General features: G+C 44.4%; 2 protein-coding genes across 4 annotated transcripts in view; one reads left to right on the top strand and one right to left on the bottom strand.

The window, feature by feature from the left end:
- RNF167 (ring finger protein 167) overlaps positions 1 to 6,550 on the bottom strand; it is a 54,533-nt gene extending 47,983 nt beyond the window's left edge. Inside the window, exons 1-3 of one of the 3 annotated variants that reach the window (XM_033924297.1) lie at positions 5,663 to 6,081; positions 1,982 to 2,116; positions 1,114 to 1,215 (exon numbers count right to left, since the gene is read on the bottom strand). In XM_033924297.1, the coding sequence (XP_033780188.1) occupies positions 1,114 to 1,209 (96 nt within the window). In that variant the 5' untranslated portion in view covers positions 1,210 to 1,215; positions 1,982 to 2,116; positions 5,663 to 6,081. Of the gene's footprint in view, positions 1 to 1,113; positions 1,216 to 1,981; positions 2,117 to 5,662; positions 6,082 to 6,206 lie in introns of those variants that run through there. The other 2 variants (XM_033924295.1, XM_033924296.1) reach the window with 2 other exon arrangements.
- A 1,436-nt stretch (positions 6,551 to 7,986) lies between these two features.
- Positions 7,987 to 14,217, top strand: part of SLC25A11 (solute carrier family 25 member 11) — a 45,643-nt gene continuing 39,412 nt past the window's right edge. The window contains exon 1 of the mRNA XM_033924581.1: positions 7,987 to 8,220. The gene's annotated coding sequence lies outside the window, so the exon portion shown is untranslated. The remainder of the gene's footprint in view (positions 8,221 to 14,217) is intronic.

Genomic DNA, 14,217 nt, shown 5'->3' with positions numbered 1-14,217 from the left:
TTCTCAGGAAGTCAGTGCTTCCTCCAATAATTGTCTGTCTCCTCTATTTTTATCGTACATCACTTTGAAATTCTAAAAAAGTGATTTTATCAGATTTTAAATAAAAACTTGGAATACAGCCGATGCTCACATAATTGCCGGCTTCTCTCATCAACTGCCGGCACTAATTGTGCAGTGCCACATGGCAGTTAAGAGCCAATATTCAGTGGCATTACCCGGTTAAATGCTGCTGAACATCGGCAGCCAGGACACTGAGCACAATCACTACTGTCTAGTTAAATAGCTTTGAATATTGGGCTCAAATAGTCACTTTTTAGACTAATAGTACACAATGGATAGTGCTGCTGCTGGAAGGGCCTGGCAAAACTGCATTATTTCTGGGTACATGTTTGCTGATGGATGAGACTTGTAGATGTTTTTTATGCCACACAAATAAGAATACACCAGGGGTGTCCAATGTCGGTCCTCGAGGGCCGCAATCCAGTCGGGTTTTCAGGATTTCCCCCATGAATATGCATTGAAAGCAGTGCATGCAAATAGATCTCATGCATACTCATTGGGGAAATCCTGAAAACCCGACTGGATTGCGGCCCTCGAGGACCGACATTGGACACCCCTGAGATACACACTTGGAGAGCTAGGAATGAAATTATATGTGTAGCCGTCTCTGGGAAAACGTGACTAAAGTCACTAGAAACAAAAAAAAATGAGGTTTTAACGAATTCTGTCAAAAACAATTTTGTAATACAACAGTACAAACTCCATCCCTGTATGTGAAAAAATTATTAGTTACAGAAGTTCAAACGTGTAACTTTTTCAGACTGTTTATGGACTGATAACATGAAGACATGCCCACGTTCAATATTTCAGATCGGCCACTTTAGTCAACTTTTAATCTAATCTACAATTTATGAGTCTCTCTATGCCTAATTAAGGTCACGGCAACGTACAATTCAAGGGATCGACAAAATGCATAGAAGAGTAAAAGAGTAACAAGACAGTAAAAGCTAGAAGGAGTTGAGTCTTCTACAAGGGAACTTTTCCCAGAGAGGGTCACATATTAAGTTACTATGGAAAATAATTTGGCAACATCAGACCCAAGTCATGACTTACGGCATAAATGACAGCTTCGGCAGTGGGTCCAGTCCAGATGAGGGTCAGCAAAGTAACTACATTGCAGATCTGTAGGGTGATATACTGCACTGTCATAGCTGCCTGTGAAAGCAGGAGAGGAAAACCGGTTAACATGGATTTTAGTTTGTCACAACTATCGTGTTTGTTTTAACTCATTTGAACCGTCTAGCGCTTAAGCGGTATTGAAAATTTTTAAATAAATAGTGGTGTGATCTCCCTTTCTCACCATACAAAAGCTTTTATAAAATACTGGGAAACCGAACATCCCAGTTCTTACCTAGTTGTCCTGTGTACGAACAAGTTTTAAATATTCGGCTGAAATTTTACCCAAATTTAGGGTGTTAGATTTAGAATCCTAATTTAGGCCTTGCAACATACAGAAGAGCATTTTTTTTTAATAAAGTCATCAAAATGCAAATCAAGATGCTTTGCTCATTACACCCAAAGCCTAAAAGTGTAGTGGACTGTGATTCTGGAGAACTGGGTTCAATTCCCACTGCGGCTCCTTGTGCCACAGGAACAAAAACTTAAGAACTGCGAGCCCATTAGGGCCAGAGAAAGTACCTGCATATAATGTGTATAGTGCTGCATGTGTCTAATAGCACTATAGAAATGATTAGTAGCAGATATATTTGCACAGAAGACATCTAAAAAGAAAAGGCATTTTCCAAACAGACATGTGTAACTTATAAATGCATTATTTTGAGAGAAAATGGCCACACAGACATCACTGCAGATCAGAGGGGCAATGGTCAGAGCAGTAGACTTTAAACAATGGCACCCAGGCACAATTCCCACCATACCGCCTTTAATTTGTATTGTGAGCCCACCAGGAACAGAATAATACCTTTATGTAGGTACAAGTAGGTAGTTTGTTGTATTTGAAGAGCTTACAATTTTCACCACAAATGTACTAGGTATCTTGTATCGCTCTATGGTACAGCCACACCTTGAATACTGTGTGCAATTCTGGTCCCCATATCTCAAAAAAAGATATAGCGGAATTAGAAAAGGTACAGAGAAGAGCGACGAAAATGATAAAAAGGGATGGGATGATATCCCTATGAGAACATAAGAACATAAGAAGTTGCCTCCACTGGGTCAGACCAGAGGTCCATCTCGCCCAGCGGTCCGCTCCCGCGGCGGCCCATCAGGTCTATGACCTGTGAAGTGGTTCATGACCACTTCTATAACCTACCTCTGGTTCTATCTGTACCCCTCAATCCCCTTATCCTCCAGGAACCTATCCAAACCTTTCTTGAACCCCTGTAAAGTGCTCTGGCCTATCGCATCCTCCGGAAGCGCGTTCCATGTGTCCACCACCCTCTGGGTAAAAAAGAACTTCCTAGCATTTGTTCTAAACCTGTCAAAAGCGGCCAGGGCTCTTCAACTTGGAGAAGAGATGGCTCAGGGGCGATATGATACAGGTCTATAAAATACTGAGTGGAGCAGAAAGAGTATATGTGAATCGCTTGTTTACTCTTTCCAAAAATAGTAGCTTTATCGCATGTCCCCCATAGTCCTAATAAGTAGTAGATTTAAAACAAACTGGATAAAATATTTCTTCAGATGTGTAATTAAACTCTGGAATTTGTTGCCAGACAATGTGGTGAATCAGTTATCTTAATAGGGTTTAAAAAAAAAAAAAAAAGGTTTGGAAAATTTCCTAAAAGAGAAGTCCATAGACTATTATTAAGATGGCTTGAGGAAATCCACTGCTTATTCCTAGGATAAGCAGCATAAAATCTGTTTTTCTACTGGGTACTTGGGACCAGGGTTGGCCACTGTTGGAAACACGATACTGGGCTTGATGGACCTTCGGTCTGTCCCAGTATAGCAGCTCTTATGTGAGCCAAGAATAGGACAATCAAGCCTTTGTGACATCACTGATGTGTTTGGCTCATAGGCAGTGGTGGAATGAGGCATTATGACATCACAATCTCAATTCTGGAATGTTACTACTGTTTGACTTTCTGCCAGATACTTGGGACTTGGGTTGGCCACTGTTGGAAACAGGATACCGGGCTTGACGAACCTTCGGTCTGTCCCTGTATGGCAATTCTTATGTTCTTATTCTAAGGAAACATTGGTACCTTTTAAAGAGTTTAGACTGGTTTAAAGATAAATCTATGTTTACGGCCCATACTAAAGGACAGAATTTGAAGAATAAACTTGTTCCATCAGCCTTCCCCATTCTCACGGCCATCAAAGAATGGTCTGGACATTTTAAATGTGAGAAATGGTTTTTTGCAAACAAATGACGGTTAACCGACACATTTATGTCTCCAACTAATGGTATGAAAGTGAAGTTGACATGTTTTACAAATTGTTCTTCATCACATATGATTTATATAATCATCTGTTCAAGCTGCGAGTTTCCCTCTCAACACTACGACAGGAACTCACGGCAGCCATTTTGGATGAGTGATCAGCACGGGGCAGGAGCGTAGGAAGATCGCTCCTGCCCTGAAAGACTGCTAGACCACCAGGTAAGGTCCAAGAGGCGGGAAATAGGTGGGGGTGATTCCGGTTTTAGGAAATCGCAAATAATCAAAATTGCGAGTCCTAAAAACCTCGAATCAGGAGGGAGAAGTGTACGTATATACTCTAATATAAACAGACAGACAGGTATATATGACTCTAGCCACCTTGCTGGGCAGATTGATCTTTATCTGCTGTTATTATATAAGAGGAATATAGGAGAGAAAGAAAGAAGAGGTAGTATGGAGCTGCAGAATAAATGCACTTGTAGTAGTACTTTAAAACTAAACTAAACTTTAGGTTTATATACCGCATCATCTCCACAATCGTAGAGCTCGGCACGGTTGAGAGAGAAAGGAACTCCAATGAAGGTTAAAGGGTATAGAGAAAGGATATTTGGGGGGCTTACAATGCCAAAGATGGGGTAAGTATTACATTTTTGAAAACAGCCAGGTTTTCAGATGTTTGCGGAAGAGTTGGAGAGAGCTCAGGGTCCGGAGGGGGGAGGTAAGGTTGTTCCAGAGCTCAGTGAGTCTGAAGGGGAGGGAGGTCCCTAGTTTTCCAGAAAGCCAGTGTAGAGCTGTGAAAGGAGAAGTAGCATACTTGTAACAATGCTACAAGAAAAACTGCAGCGCTTAATTCTGGATAGACTAGCAGAGTAAAATGGTTGAAATACAAATCTGTGAAGAGGTGGTCGTAGTAGTCCAAGCAGACAGCAATAAAAGAGTGGGTTTTACCCCCATTGCAGGCAGGTACTAAAACATGGATTTTTAAGTAGAATGTTATGAACTATTTGTCTTGTGATAGATTTTTTTTTTTTAATGAATGAAAGTCATTATTACTTCCTGAACTTGTTGGTTATAATTTCACAGATTCACAACTATTTTCGTTTTTCATTTATTAGCCAACAGAGCAGCAAAACTAGACCGCCATCTCTCCAATTGCTGACTATGAAGCCCAACTTCAAAACATTCAGAAAAGAACTTAAAACTTTTCTATTCAAAAAATTTGTCAAACGATCTAACTAAACATGATCGACCCTCCACAGATCCCGATGCATACATCTATTAACCATGTATTGTCCCTGGAAATACCCAAGCCTACTCGTATTGTAAACCGCCTAAAACAGTGGTTCCCAACACCAGGCCAGTTGGGTTTTCAGGATAGCCCTAATGAATATGCATGGAGCAGATTTGCATGCCTGGCACCTCCATCATATGCAGATCTCTCATATGCATATTCATTAAGGGTATCCTGAAAACCTGACTAGCCTGGTGGTCAGGAGAGGGTTGGGAACCACTGGCCTAGAACAGGGGTAGGAAATTCCGGTCCTCGAGAGCCTGAGCCAGGTCAGGTTTTCAGGATCTCCACCATGAATATGTATGAAATGGATTTGCATGCACTGCCTCCTTGAGATGCAAATTAGAGAATGACACGGTGACAAAATTCATCACCGTTCTCGTCCCTGCAGATAACCGCGGGAAATAATCCCATGTCATTATCTAGTGTCTATTTCATCCTCTGTCCTTCTACACCAGCATTCTTCAAAGCAAAGCTTGCGGGTCAGTGGTTGTGGCCATTCATACTCTGATTCTTATGGGAGCCAAGGATAATGAAGCCATTGTGACATCACTGATGTGATTGGCTCTTAGGCACTGGTGGAATGAGGCATTATGACATCACAATATCTGCTCTGGATACCAGAGACTGTCATTCTGTAGTGTCTGTTTCAACCTCAGTCCTTCTACACTAGCATTCTTCAAAGCAAAGCTTGCGGGTCAGTGGTTGTGGCCATTCATACTCTGATTCTTCCCTCTTTCCTTAAAGAATGACATGAAGATGGTTTCCCGCGGTGACGGGACGGTGATGAATTTTGTCACCGTATCATTCTCTAATGCAAATCTCTCTCATGCATATTTATTGTGGATATCCTGAAAACCTGACCTGGCTCCGGCTCCCGAGGACCGGAATTGCCTACCCCTGGCCTAGAACACCAATGCAATGTATTTTAGAAGTAACAAAGGTCCTAGCTTTGCCCCCCACTCACCTCTCCCGACAGAACTTGCAAGCAGGGGGGGGGGGAGCAGTCCCCCTTCTATCTCTCAGATCATGCACCAAAGAAAGACAAAAAAGAGCAAACACAATAAACTCAAACCCAACAAGAAAACGGGCATAACTGGGCTCAGGGCCTATTTCGTTTACACGGGATAAAAAAAACCAACCCCGAAACTACCCCTGAGCCAATCGGCTACGCAAGAAAACAAAAGTCTCTTTCCCCACCCTGCTTGGCTCTTTGAACTCCTTTCAGTCGCTGCCCCTCTCCCTAGGGAGGGCTCATGGCGTTTTGTGTCGTTTTAGCCACGTTTATTGTCGGGGAGGGGAGAGCGACTGTGAAGCGTTCCGAGCAGTTAAAACAAACAGCCAAGAACGTCCAATCCGGCGCGACTGAAAACGGTGTAGTACGGTATTACGTCACACGCTTCGGCGGCCCGCGCGCGCCCCCCCTCTTCGCGCGCATTCCAGTCGGTCCGTCCGCGAGCCAGCACCACCTCTCCGTGACCCCTCCCACCCCCCAACCGTCAGATTGATACCTGAGATCGCCCGCCGTCAGTCCCGCAGCTTTCCTTCTTCGGGGGTGACCGTCTCCTTCTAACGCCGCTCTTTCCTCCGACGCGTTCCTCCCTCTTTACCGGAAACAGGAAGTCGCGAGGGATGAGGGGGGGGGGGCAGAACGCTGGAAAAGTGTGTTGGGGGGAAGAAATAAAAAGTTTGCATGGGAGGAAGGCGGAACAAAGCAGTGTGAATGGAAGTCCCGTGTCTTATGTTAATTTTGGGCCCAAAAAACGCACTAGGTCTTCTTTTTTCTCATGTACAGTGGTCATCTCTCCCTTCCTCTCCTTCACCTCAGTTCTTCCTCTTTCCTTTCTCTCCCTCACGTGTGCAGCATCTGTCCTCCCCTCTCGCCCATCCCCTTGTGCCTGCCCTCTGCAGCATCTTTCGATCCCAGGGGTCTCAAAGTCCCTCCTTGAGGGTTTTCAGGATTTCCCCAATGAATATGCATGAGATCTATGTGCATGCACTGCTTTCAATGGATTCAGTGCATGCCAATCCATCTCATACATATTCATTGGGGAAATCCTGAAAACCCGACTGGATTGCGGCCCTCAAGGAGGGACTTTGAGATCCCTGTTCTATCCGTCCCTCCCGTCCCCCTGTGCAGCTGAACCCTTACACCAGGGGTAGGCAATTCCGGTCCCTCGAGAGCCAGGTCAGGTTTTCAGGACATCCACAATGAATATGTATGAGATGGATTGGCATGCACTGCCTCCTTGAGATGCAAATCTATCTCATGCATATTTATTGTGGGTATCCTGAAAACCTGACCTGGCTCTCGAGGACCAGAATTGCCTACCCCTGCTTTACATTGTGCACAGCATCTTTCTATCCCTCCCTCCGTGCAGCAGAACCCTTGCACCGCTTCTATCCCAACCCGTGCAGCAGAACCCTTGAGCAGTCCCCCTGCCGTGCAGCCGAACCCCCGCTGACCCTCCCATCTTTCCATCTCTCCCTCCCGTCCAAACCCTGCCGACCCTCTGACTGCGAGACCTACATACCTCCTTCCAAAGAGCAGCGCCTGCAACACTCTAAACTAGAGAGTTGCACGGGAACAGGGACGATGGGAATCCCGTGGGACTTGCGGGTTCCCCCTTCGGGTCATGGGAATCCTGTGGGGATGCCCCCTCAGGTCATGGGGATCCTGTGGGGACCCCCTTCTTGGACTCAGGGATCCCGCGGGTTTGGAGGTAGCTCGAGCCGTGAGGCTCGTCTTCTTTTCCTACCTGCAGCACACCACATGTAGCCAACCCGGAAGTCTTCCCCTGAAGTCAGAGAGAAGGCTTCGCGTCTGTCACGTGCAACTGGCCCTGCATGCTGCACATGACTGACGCAAAGCCTTCCCTCTGATGTCAGCGGAAGACTTCCGGGTCATGTGGTGTGCTGCAGGCAGGAAAAGAAGACGAGCCTCTCGGCTCAAGCTGCCTCCAACCCCTGCTGTTAACTGGACTCAAACGTGGAAGGCAAATGCGAGACACAGAAGGGGGGGAGTGCATTTTTGGACATAGAAAGCATCAACTTGGGAGAGAGGATAGAGGAAGGGAGGGAAAGAGATGCTGAGGTGGGGGAGGGAATAGAAAGGGAGAATTGGGCATGGGTGTGTCAGTGAAAGGGAAAAAGAGATGGTCATGTACATGGGGAATAGAAGAAAGAGGATAATTTTTTGTCATCTGGAGGGAGTAGGATACAGATGAGAGGGATAAATGTGGTGGAAAGGGAACAGTGGGACAGATTGAAAGGGATGCAAGAGGGAGGAATGTTGGACACAGTGGTGAAGGGAATGGAGGGAGAGATGTGGCATGGTGCTGGAGAAGAACTGGTGGGCAGTGGCAAAAGATGCTGCACATGGTCCGGTGGATGAGAGAGGGATAAATGCTGGACCATGGTAGGAAGAACCAATGGACATCAACAGAATAATTTACAGAAGATGGGAAAGCAGAAAAAAAGAAATGGGACCAACTTGATAGAAAAATAAATCTCCAGACAACAAAGGTAAAAAACGGAATTTATTGACTAAAATATGTTAGCTTTGGGAAATGTATATTGTATTGTGTTCAAAAGAAAAGGAAATGCATTTCTGGTTTTATTTCTACAGTGTTGAAGTACTTGCTGACCCTTGCTGTGGCTGGTGGGGATCCCCAAGCACTGCCAGCAGAGGACCTCCTCTAGAGATGGCCAGAACTTCCCTCCACAAGCACAGCAGTCACTGGCAGCATATATGAGCCACTGAGGTGCCAGCATCTGTGACTCAGGGATGCTACTGCTGCCTGCCAAGCTTGGCAAAAGGGATCCCTGGCCAACTGCAGAGGAGGTCCTCAGCTGACAGCTTGGGGGGGTCCTCATCAGCTGAGTATTTATATTTTATATTTACATTAAAGGCTGTGGCAGAAACCCATTTACAAAGTATGCATTCTTCCCAATTAATATTTCCAAATTAATAAAGTGTCTCTGTTTATTTGTAAATGGGTCTTTACCAGAGCCTTTAATTCGGTAGCATAATTAAATGAAATAACTACTTCTGAAGTTTATAGGGATGGGCGGGGACAGATTTGATTCCAGTGGGGACGGACGGGGATGGGTTTGACTCCTAGCGGGGATGGATGGGGATGGGTTTGATTCTACCGGGGATGGGCGGGGACGGGTTTGCTTTCTGTCCCCGCGCAACTCTCTACTCTAAAAAGGCTGCGCCGGTGCCTTCCGTGTGCCACATTGCTGATGACATCATCAATGATGCGGTAGAGGAGGGTTTGGATGGGAGGGAGAGATGGAAAGATGGGAGGGTCGGCGGGGGTTCAGCTGCATGACGGGGGTGAGAAGGGGAGCGGGGGGGAAGTGCTGCTGCCTGCGAATCCAGGGACATTCGTGTTAGGCTTCCGGGGACTAGGACTTATTTTCGGGGAAACATGGTAGTTCCAACGGCGTTCACATGCCAGCGTAGGAGGCGGAGTCTCTCAGTAATTAGCTACCTCTGAGACGACCGAATACCGCCTCCTAGTCTCGTCATAAATTCTACGCAACCGCTCATACTGTCTTGCCCAGGCTGATGTCGCCAGGCTCCCACTGGCACGTACATGGAGCAGCAGCAGAAGAGACCATCTGACCTACTGACGCATGCATGTGGCTTTCTCATGCTGCTAGATCGCTGCACATGGGGGTCGCCACACACCCATGTGCCAGAGATGATCCGCCTGAATCCAGAACTCTGAAATACAAAAGTTGCTTACCTGTAATGGTGGCTCTCCTTAGACTGTTGATCTTACAGCCACACTACTACTACTATTTATCATTACTATAGCGCTGAAAGGCGTATGCAACGCTGTACATTTAACATACAATAGACAGACCCTGCTCAGAAGAGCTAACAATCTAATTTGACAGACAGGACGTCTCAGGATTGGGGAGATTATGATAGAGAAAATGATACAGTGGGTATAGGTATCTGACAGCAGTGAGCAGGTCCGCCGAGAAAATCCGGGCCCTGGTACAAAGATTTTTAAGATGACATGTTTAAGGCCGGTACCTGAAATGAAATATAGAACATAGAAATTTGCCGTCTTTGTTAGATCTTTTATTGATCTCCTTGTTCTTCCTATGTGGTTACTTTGTTGTTTGTGACTCCTTGTCTGGATCATTTGCCATTTTCATTAAAAAATATATATATAAAAAAGAATCTTGTTATTGATTCTAAAGTTAGGACAATACTGCTATTGTCTTTCCGCTAACTGTCAAGCCGTTTATAGTCTCAAATCTCTCGATAACGTAGTCAAAAAGGCACGCGTTGTCAGTGAGTCCTTTATGCTACAATTACAGCATTTACAGGGAACTTTACCTGTGGAATTATTTCTTCCTTTGCTGTCCTGTAAAGTCTTCTTTGCAGTCTATAATGAATTAGCGTGGTTCGTGCCTCGTTTTCTTCTTCCTCCCGGGATTTGGTGGGAAAGCAAGGAGGAGTAATCCGAGCAATAAGTTTGAAGCTAGGAATGAACACGTGAGAACCCTCGATAGCCACTTTCACAAGTTTTTGTTCGTTGAATCTTGAATGCACTGTATTATGTCACTCAAAAGTATTTTGTCATTGTCACGGCCTTCTGTTACTTCACGCTCACTCAGCACTTCGCGATCTTGTATGCGAAAGTTCTCGTGCCATTCTTTGTCTTAGTTTGTAAGGACGTCTCCTTCTCGAGAAAACAACACGTTTCGGTATTTCGGCTTCATTAGGCCCCCTTTTGCTTCATAGGCCCTGGAGCGATGTACCGGCGGCACCCCCTTCTCCTTGGGCCTGATAGTGAGTGGTAGTTAAGAGTTGAAAGCAGTTTTTTTAAAAGTGGACTTTTAGCTTGGATTTGAATACTGCTAGGGATGGAGCATGACGTGTTGATTCAGGCAGCCTGTTCCAGGCGTACGGTGTGGCAAGAAAGAAGGGACGGAGTCCGGAGTTAGCAGTGGAAGAGCAGGGTACAGATAAGAGCGGCTTGCCCAATGAATGGAGTTCACGGGGAGGAACATAGGGGGAGATAAGTGAATTGAGATCTTGGAGGGCTTCAGAGTGAATGTACTTGTAAGTCAGTAAGAGGAGTTTGAACTGTATTTGGAAATGATGGGGAGCCAATGAATTGACTTGAGGAGTAATGTGAGAATAGCAGCTCTCACAGAATATGAGTCGTGCAGCAGCATTTTGAACGGATTGAAGAGGTGAGAGTTGGGTATGTGGGAGGCCTGAGAGACGTATGTTGCAGTAGTCTAAGCGTAAGGTGATGAGAGCATGGATAAGGGTTTTGGTAGTGTGTTCAGAGAGGAGAGGACATATTTGGTAATATTATAGAGGAGGAAGCGACAGGTTTTGGCAGTTTGTTGGATCTGAGCTAGAGAATGACACAGTGACAAAATTCATCACCATTCCCGTCCCCGCGGATAACCGCGGGAAATAATCCCATGTTTACACCAGCATTCTTTAAAGCAAAGCTTGCGGGTCAGTGGTTGTGCCCAATTATACTCTGATTCTTCCCTCTTTCCTTAAAGAATGACATGAAGATGGTTTCCTGCGGTTATCCACGGGGACGGGAACGGTGATGAATTTTGTCACCGTGTCATTCTCTAATCTGAGCAGAGAAGGAGAGAGAAGAGTCAAAGATCACCCCGAGGTTGCGAGCTGATGAGACAGGGAGGAGGATAGTGTTATCCACAGAAATAGAGAATGGCGAGAGGGGGAGGTAAGTTTGGGGGAAAGATAAGGAGTTCAGTTTTAGCCATATTCAGTTTGAGATGTCGGTATGTACAATATATACAGTAGGGGTACAGGGCGGGAAGGCTGACACCTGAGTGGAAAGCTCTTCCAGAGCTTTCTAGCTCGAGACTACCGAGGTGGATCCGTCGGGGTGATGTCACTACTTGTGTGGCTGGACAGATCACCTGTCCATGGAGACTAGGTTGTTCTGACCACAACTTAAGCCAGCTAAAAACAAGATCTATCTTGTATACATGAATGTTGACAAAGTTACTGTTTATTTATTTATTTAAAATTATTTCTAACCCACCTATTTACAAATCTAGGCGAGGAACAATAAACATACAAAATAAATATCAAATAACAAAATACACCCTAGAAAATGCCCATTAAATCCCTATGGGCGTCGGAGCGATTAGATATTTGTCCAATAGACTGCAGGGGAAGAAGGAGTTGCTGTAGCCTAGTAGCTGCCAGTGGGGAAGCCAATTGCAGTAGACTGGCAATGATTAAAGGAACAGACAGATTTTTAGATAACTTTATTGACATGACAATTATATCCATGTTGCCAAAGTAATACCTGTCAAACATATATCAAATAATCCCTCACATGTGCTTCACAGCTGTATTATGTTCTTGAATATTCAAATATATAAATAGAGACTTTCTCTTTATTACATGCTCAGAGATATAAAGCTCCTGGGAAACTTGTCCCCATTAAGGAGCTTACCTCGTCCCGGCCATTGTATATGAGAACACAGTAATTGCACCTACGTGTCTTTGAAACGAATCTTATTAGACCAATAAGGTCAAAAACGAAGCCCTTATCTAAAGATGTTTAGAGGGTCTTGATGCAGACCACGCTTTGTTGGCTTCTTCAGGAAACCAAATGTAAATATAGAGCGTGCTTATCCAGGTTGAAATTGTAAATTTGATCCAATCACCTCAACCAAATTAAATGTCCACTGTGTATTCTATGCAGTGCCTGGTAAGGTCTCTGTGAAAATACAAACGTTAAGACTAATGTACTTCAAGCTTATATCCAGAATGAAAATAGATTAATGTAGGCGAATACGGGAAAAAGTACCTGTCAAAAAATGCCAAATTCAAATAAATTTAGATGCTAATCTAATCTAATCCTTAGGTTCGTATACCGCATCATCTCCACGTTCGTAGAGCTCGACGCGGTTTACAGTAGGAGAAATAGGGAGGAACTACAACAGAGGGTTAGAGGTAGAAGTGTGAAGAAAATTTAGAGGACTTGGGATGCCAAGATATAAGAGTTTCCTTGATTCCTAAGTTGGAGGGAGACTTACATTTTTTGAGAAAAGCCAGGTTTTCAGATGTTTGCGGAAAACTTGGAGAGAGCTCAAGTTCCGAAGAGGGGTGGTAAGGTTGTTCCAGAGCTCAGTGATTTTGAAGTGGAAGGAGGTCCCTAGCTTTCCTGTGTGGGAAATGCCTTTTAGCGAGGGGAAGGATAGTTTTAATTTGTGGGAGGATCTGGTGGTATTAGGGTTTGAGGAATTCCAAGAAAGAGGGATAAAGGGAGGGAGGATACCATATAGGATTTTGAAAGTTAAGCAGGCGCATTTATAGTGGACCCTGGCGATTAGATGCTCTTCAATGGCGCAGTCCAGCGCTGCTATGCCTTTCAACTGCCACTAAATGCTGACAATTTTTAAGCGGAAGTCAACGTAGTGAAAGGCTGAGACTATACGTAATGACCTCGGACATTTAAAAGGTCAAAAACAAGTGTATTATTTGCTGCCGTTCAGTTAAATATGTTTTTTTTGAACCTCATCAATTAACTGCTTTTCTGGCTTTGTCTCGACTGGATAAAGAGGAATCAACAAAAGCTCAATAGTTTATATAAGCTGTTCTTATATCTCAGTTCTGTCTGTAATTTGTCTAATTTCTATAATAATTTTTCTTTTTTTTTTCTCGCTTAACGTAATCTTGGATCTCTTTTTTTGAGGACCTGAGTTGGGTTAGTTGAAATAATTTTCTTTATGTTTATCGTGATTCATATTGGTTATAAGTTATATTTCACTAACCTACTTTCTGTACAAGTGAATACTTGAATATACCATTAAAATGATGCATATTTGTTTGTATTGAGGACCTTGGGGTGCCTGAGCATTGTATTTGACGTTGTTTGCATCAATAAAAATTGTTTGAACCTAAAAGGTCAAAAACAAAAACAAAAAATCAGCTGTCACAGAAAACCGACTTCAGATGGAAAAAATCAAAAAGAAACACAAAGAACACTCTTCACAAAAGAGCGTATTAAAAAAACCCCTTCACAAAAACGCTCACCACTCATGACCTGTCTTGCTCCAATATTTCCTGAGAGCTGGACAAAACTGAAGAGCCCCCCCATTGCCAATTTCCTATGACCCCAGTTGTACACTAAAGTCTCCTTTTACAAAATTGCGATAGCAGTTTCTAGCGCGGGGAGCTGTGCTGAATGGCCTGTTCTGCTCCCGACGCTCGTTGAGTTCTTATGAGCATTGGGAGCAGTGCGGTCCATTCAGCGCAACTCCCTGCGCTAGAAACTGCTATTGCAGTTTTGTAAAAGAAGGGGTAAGATTCTCTGCTTATTTATCTTTTAGTTCCTTACTAGTGTTTTAGCCCATTACATTCGTTACAGTAACGGGTGCTAGAATAGCCCCACCTATACCCTGACCCTGACTCTGACCCCACCCATGCCCCAGCTCTATCATGCCCGTACCCTGCCTCCCACTGATCCCAGTCCCACCACCTCA

The sequence above is a fragment of the Geotrypetes seraphini genome, chromosome 16, assembly GCF_902459505.1.
Source record: "Geotrypetes seraphini chromosome 16, aGeoSer1.1, whole genome shotgun sequence".
In the NCBI taxonomy this organism is placed as follows: domain Eukaryota; kingdom Metazoa; phylum Chordata; class Amphibia; order Gymnophiona; family Dermophiidae; genus Geotrypetes; species Geotrypetes seraphini.
The sequence above is the reverse complement of the archived record's forward strand: the minus strand, read 5'-3'. Positions and strand labels throughout refer to the sequence as shown.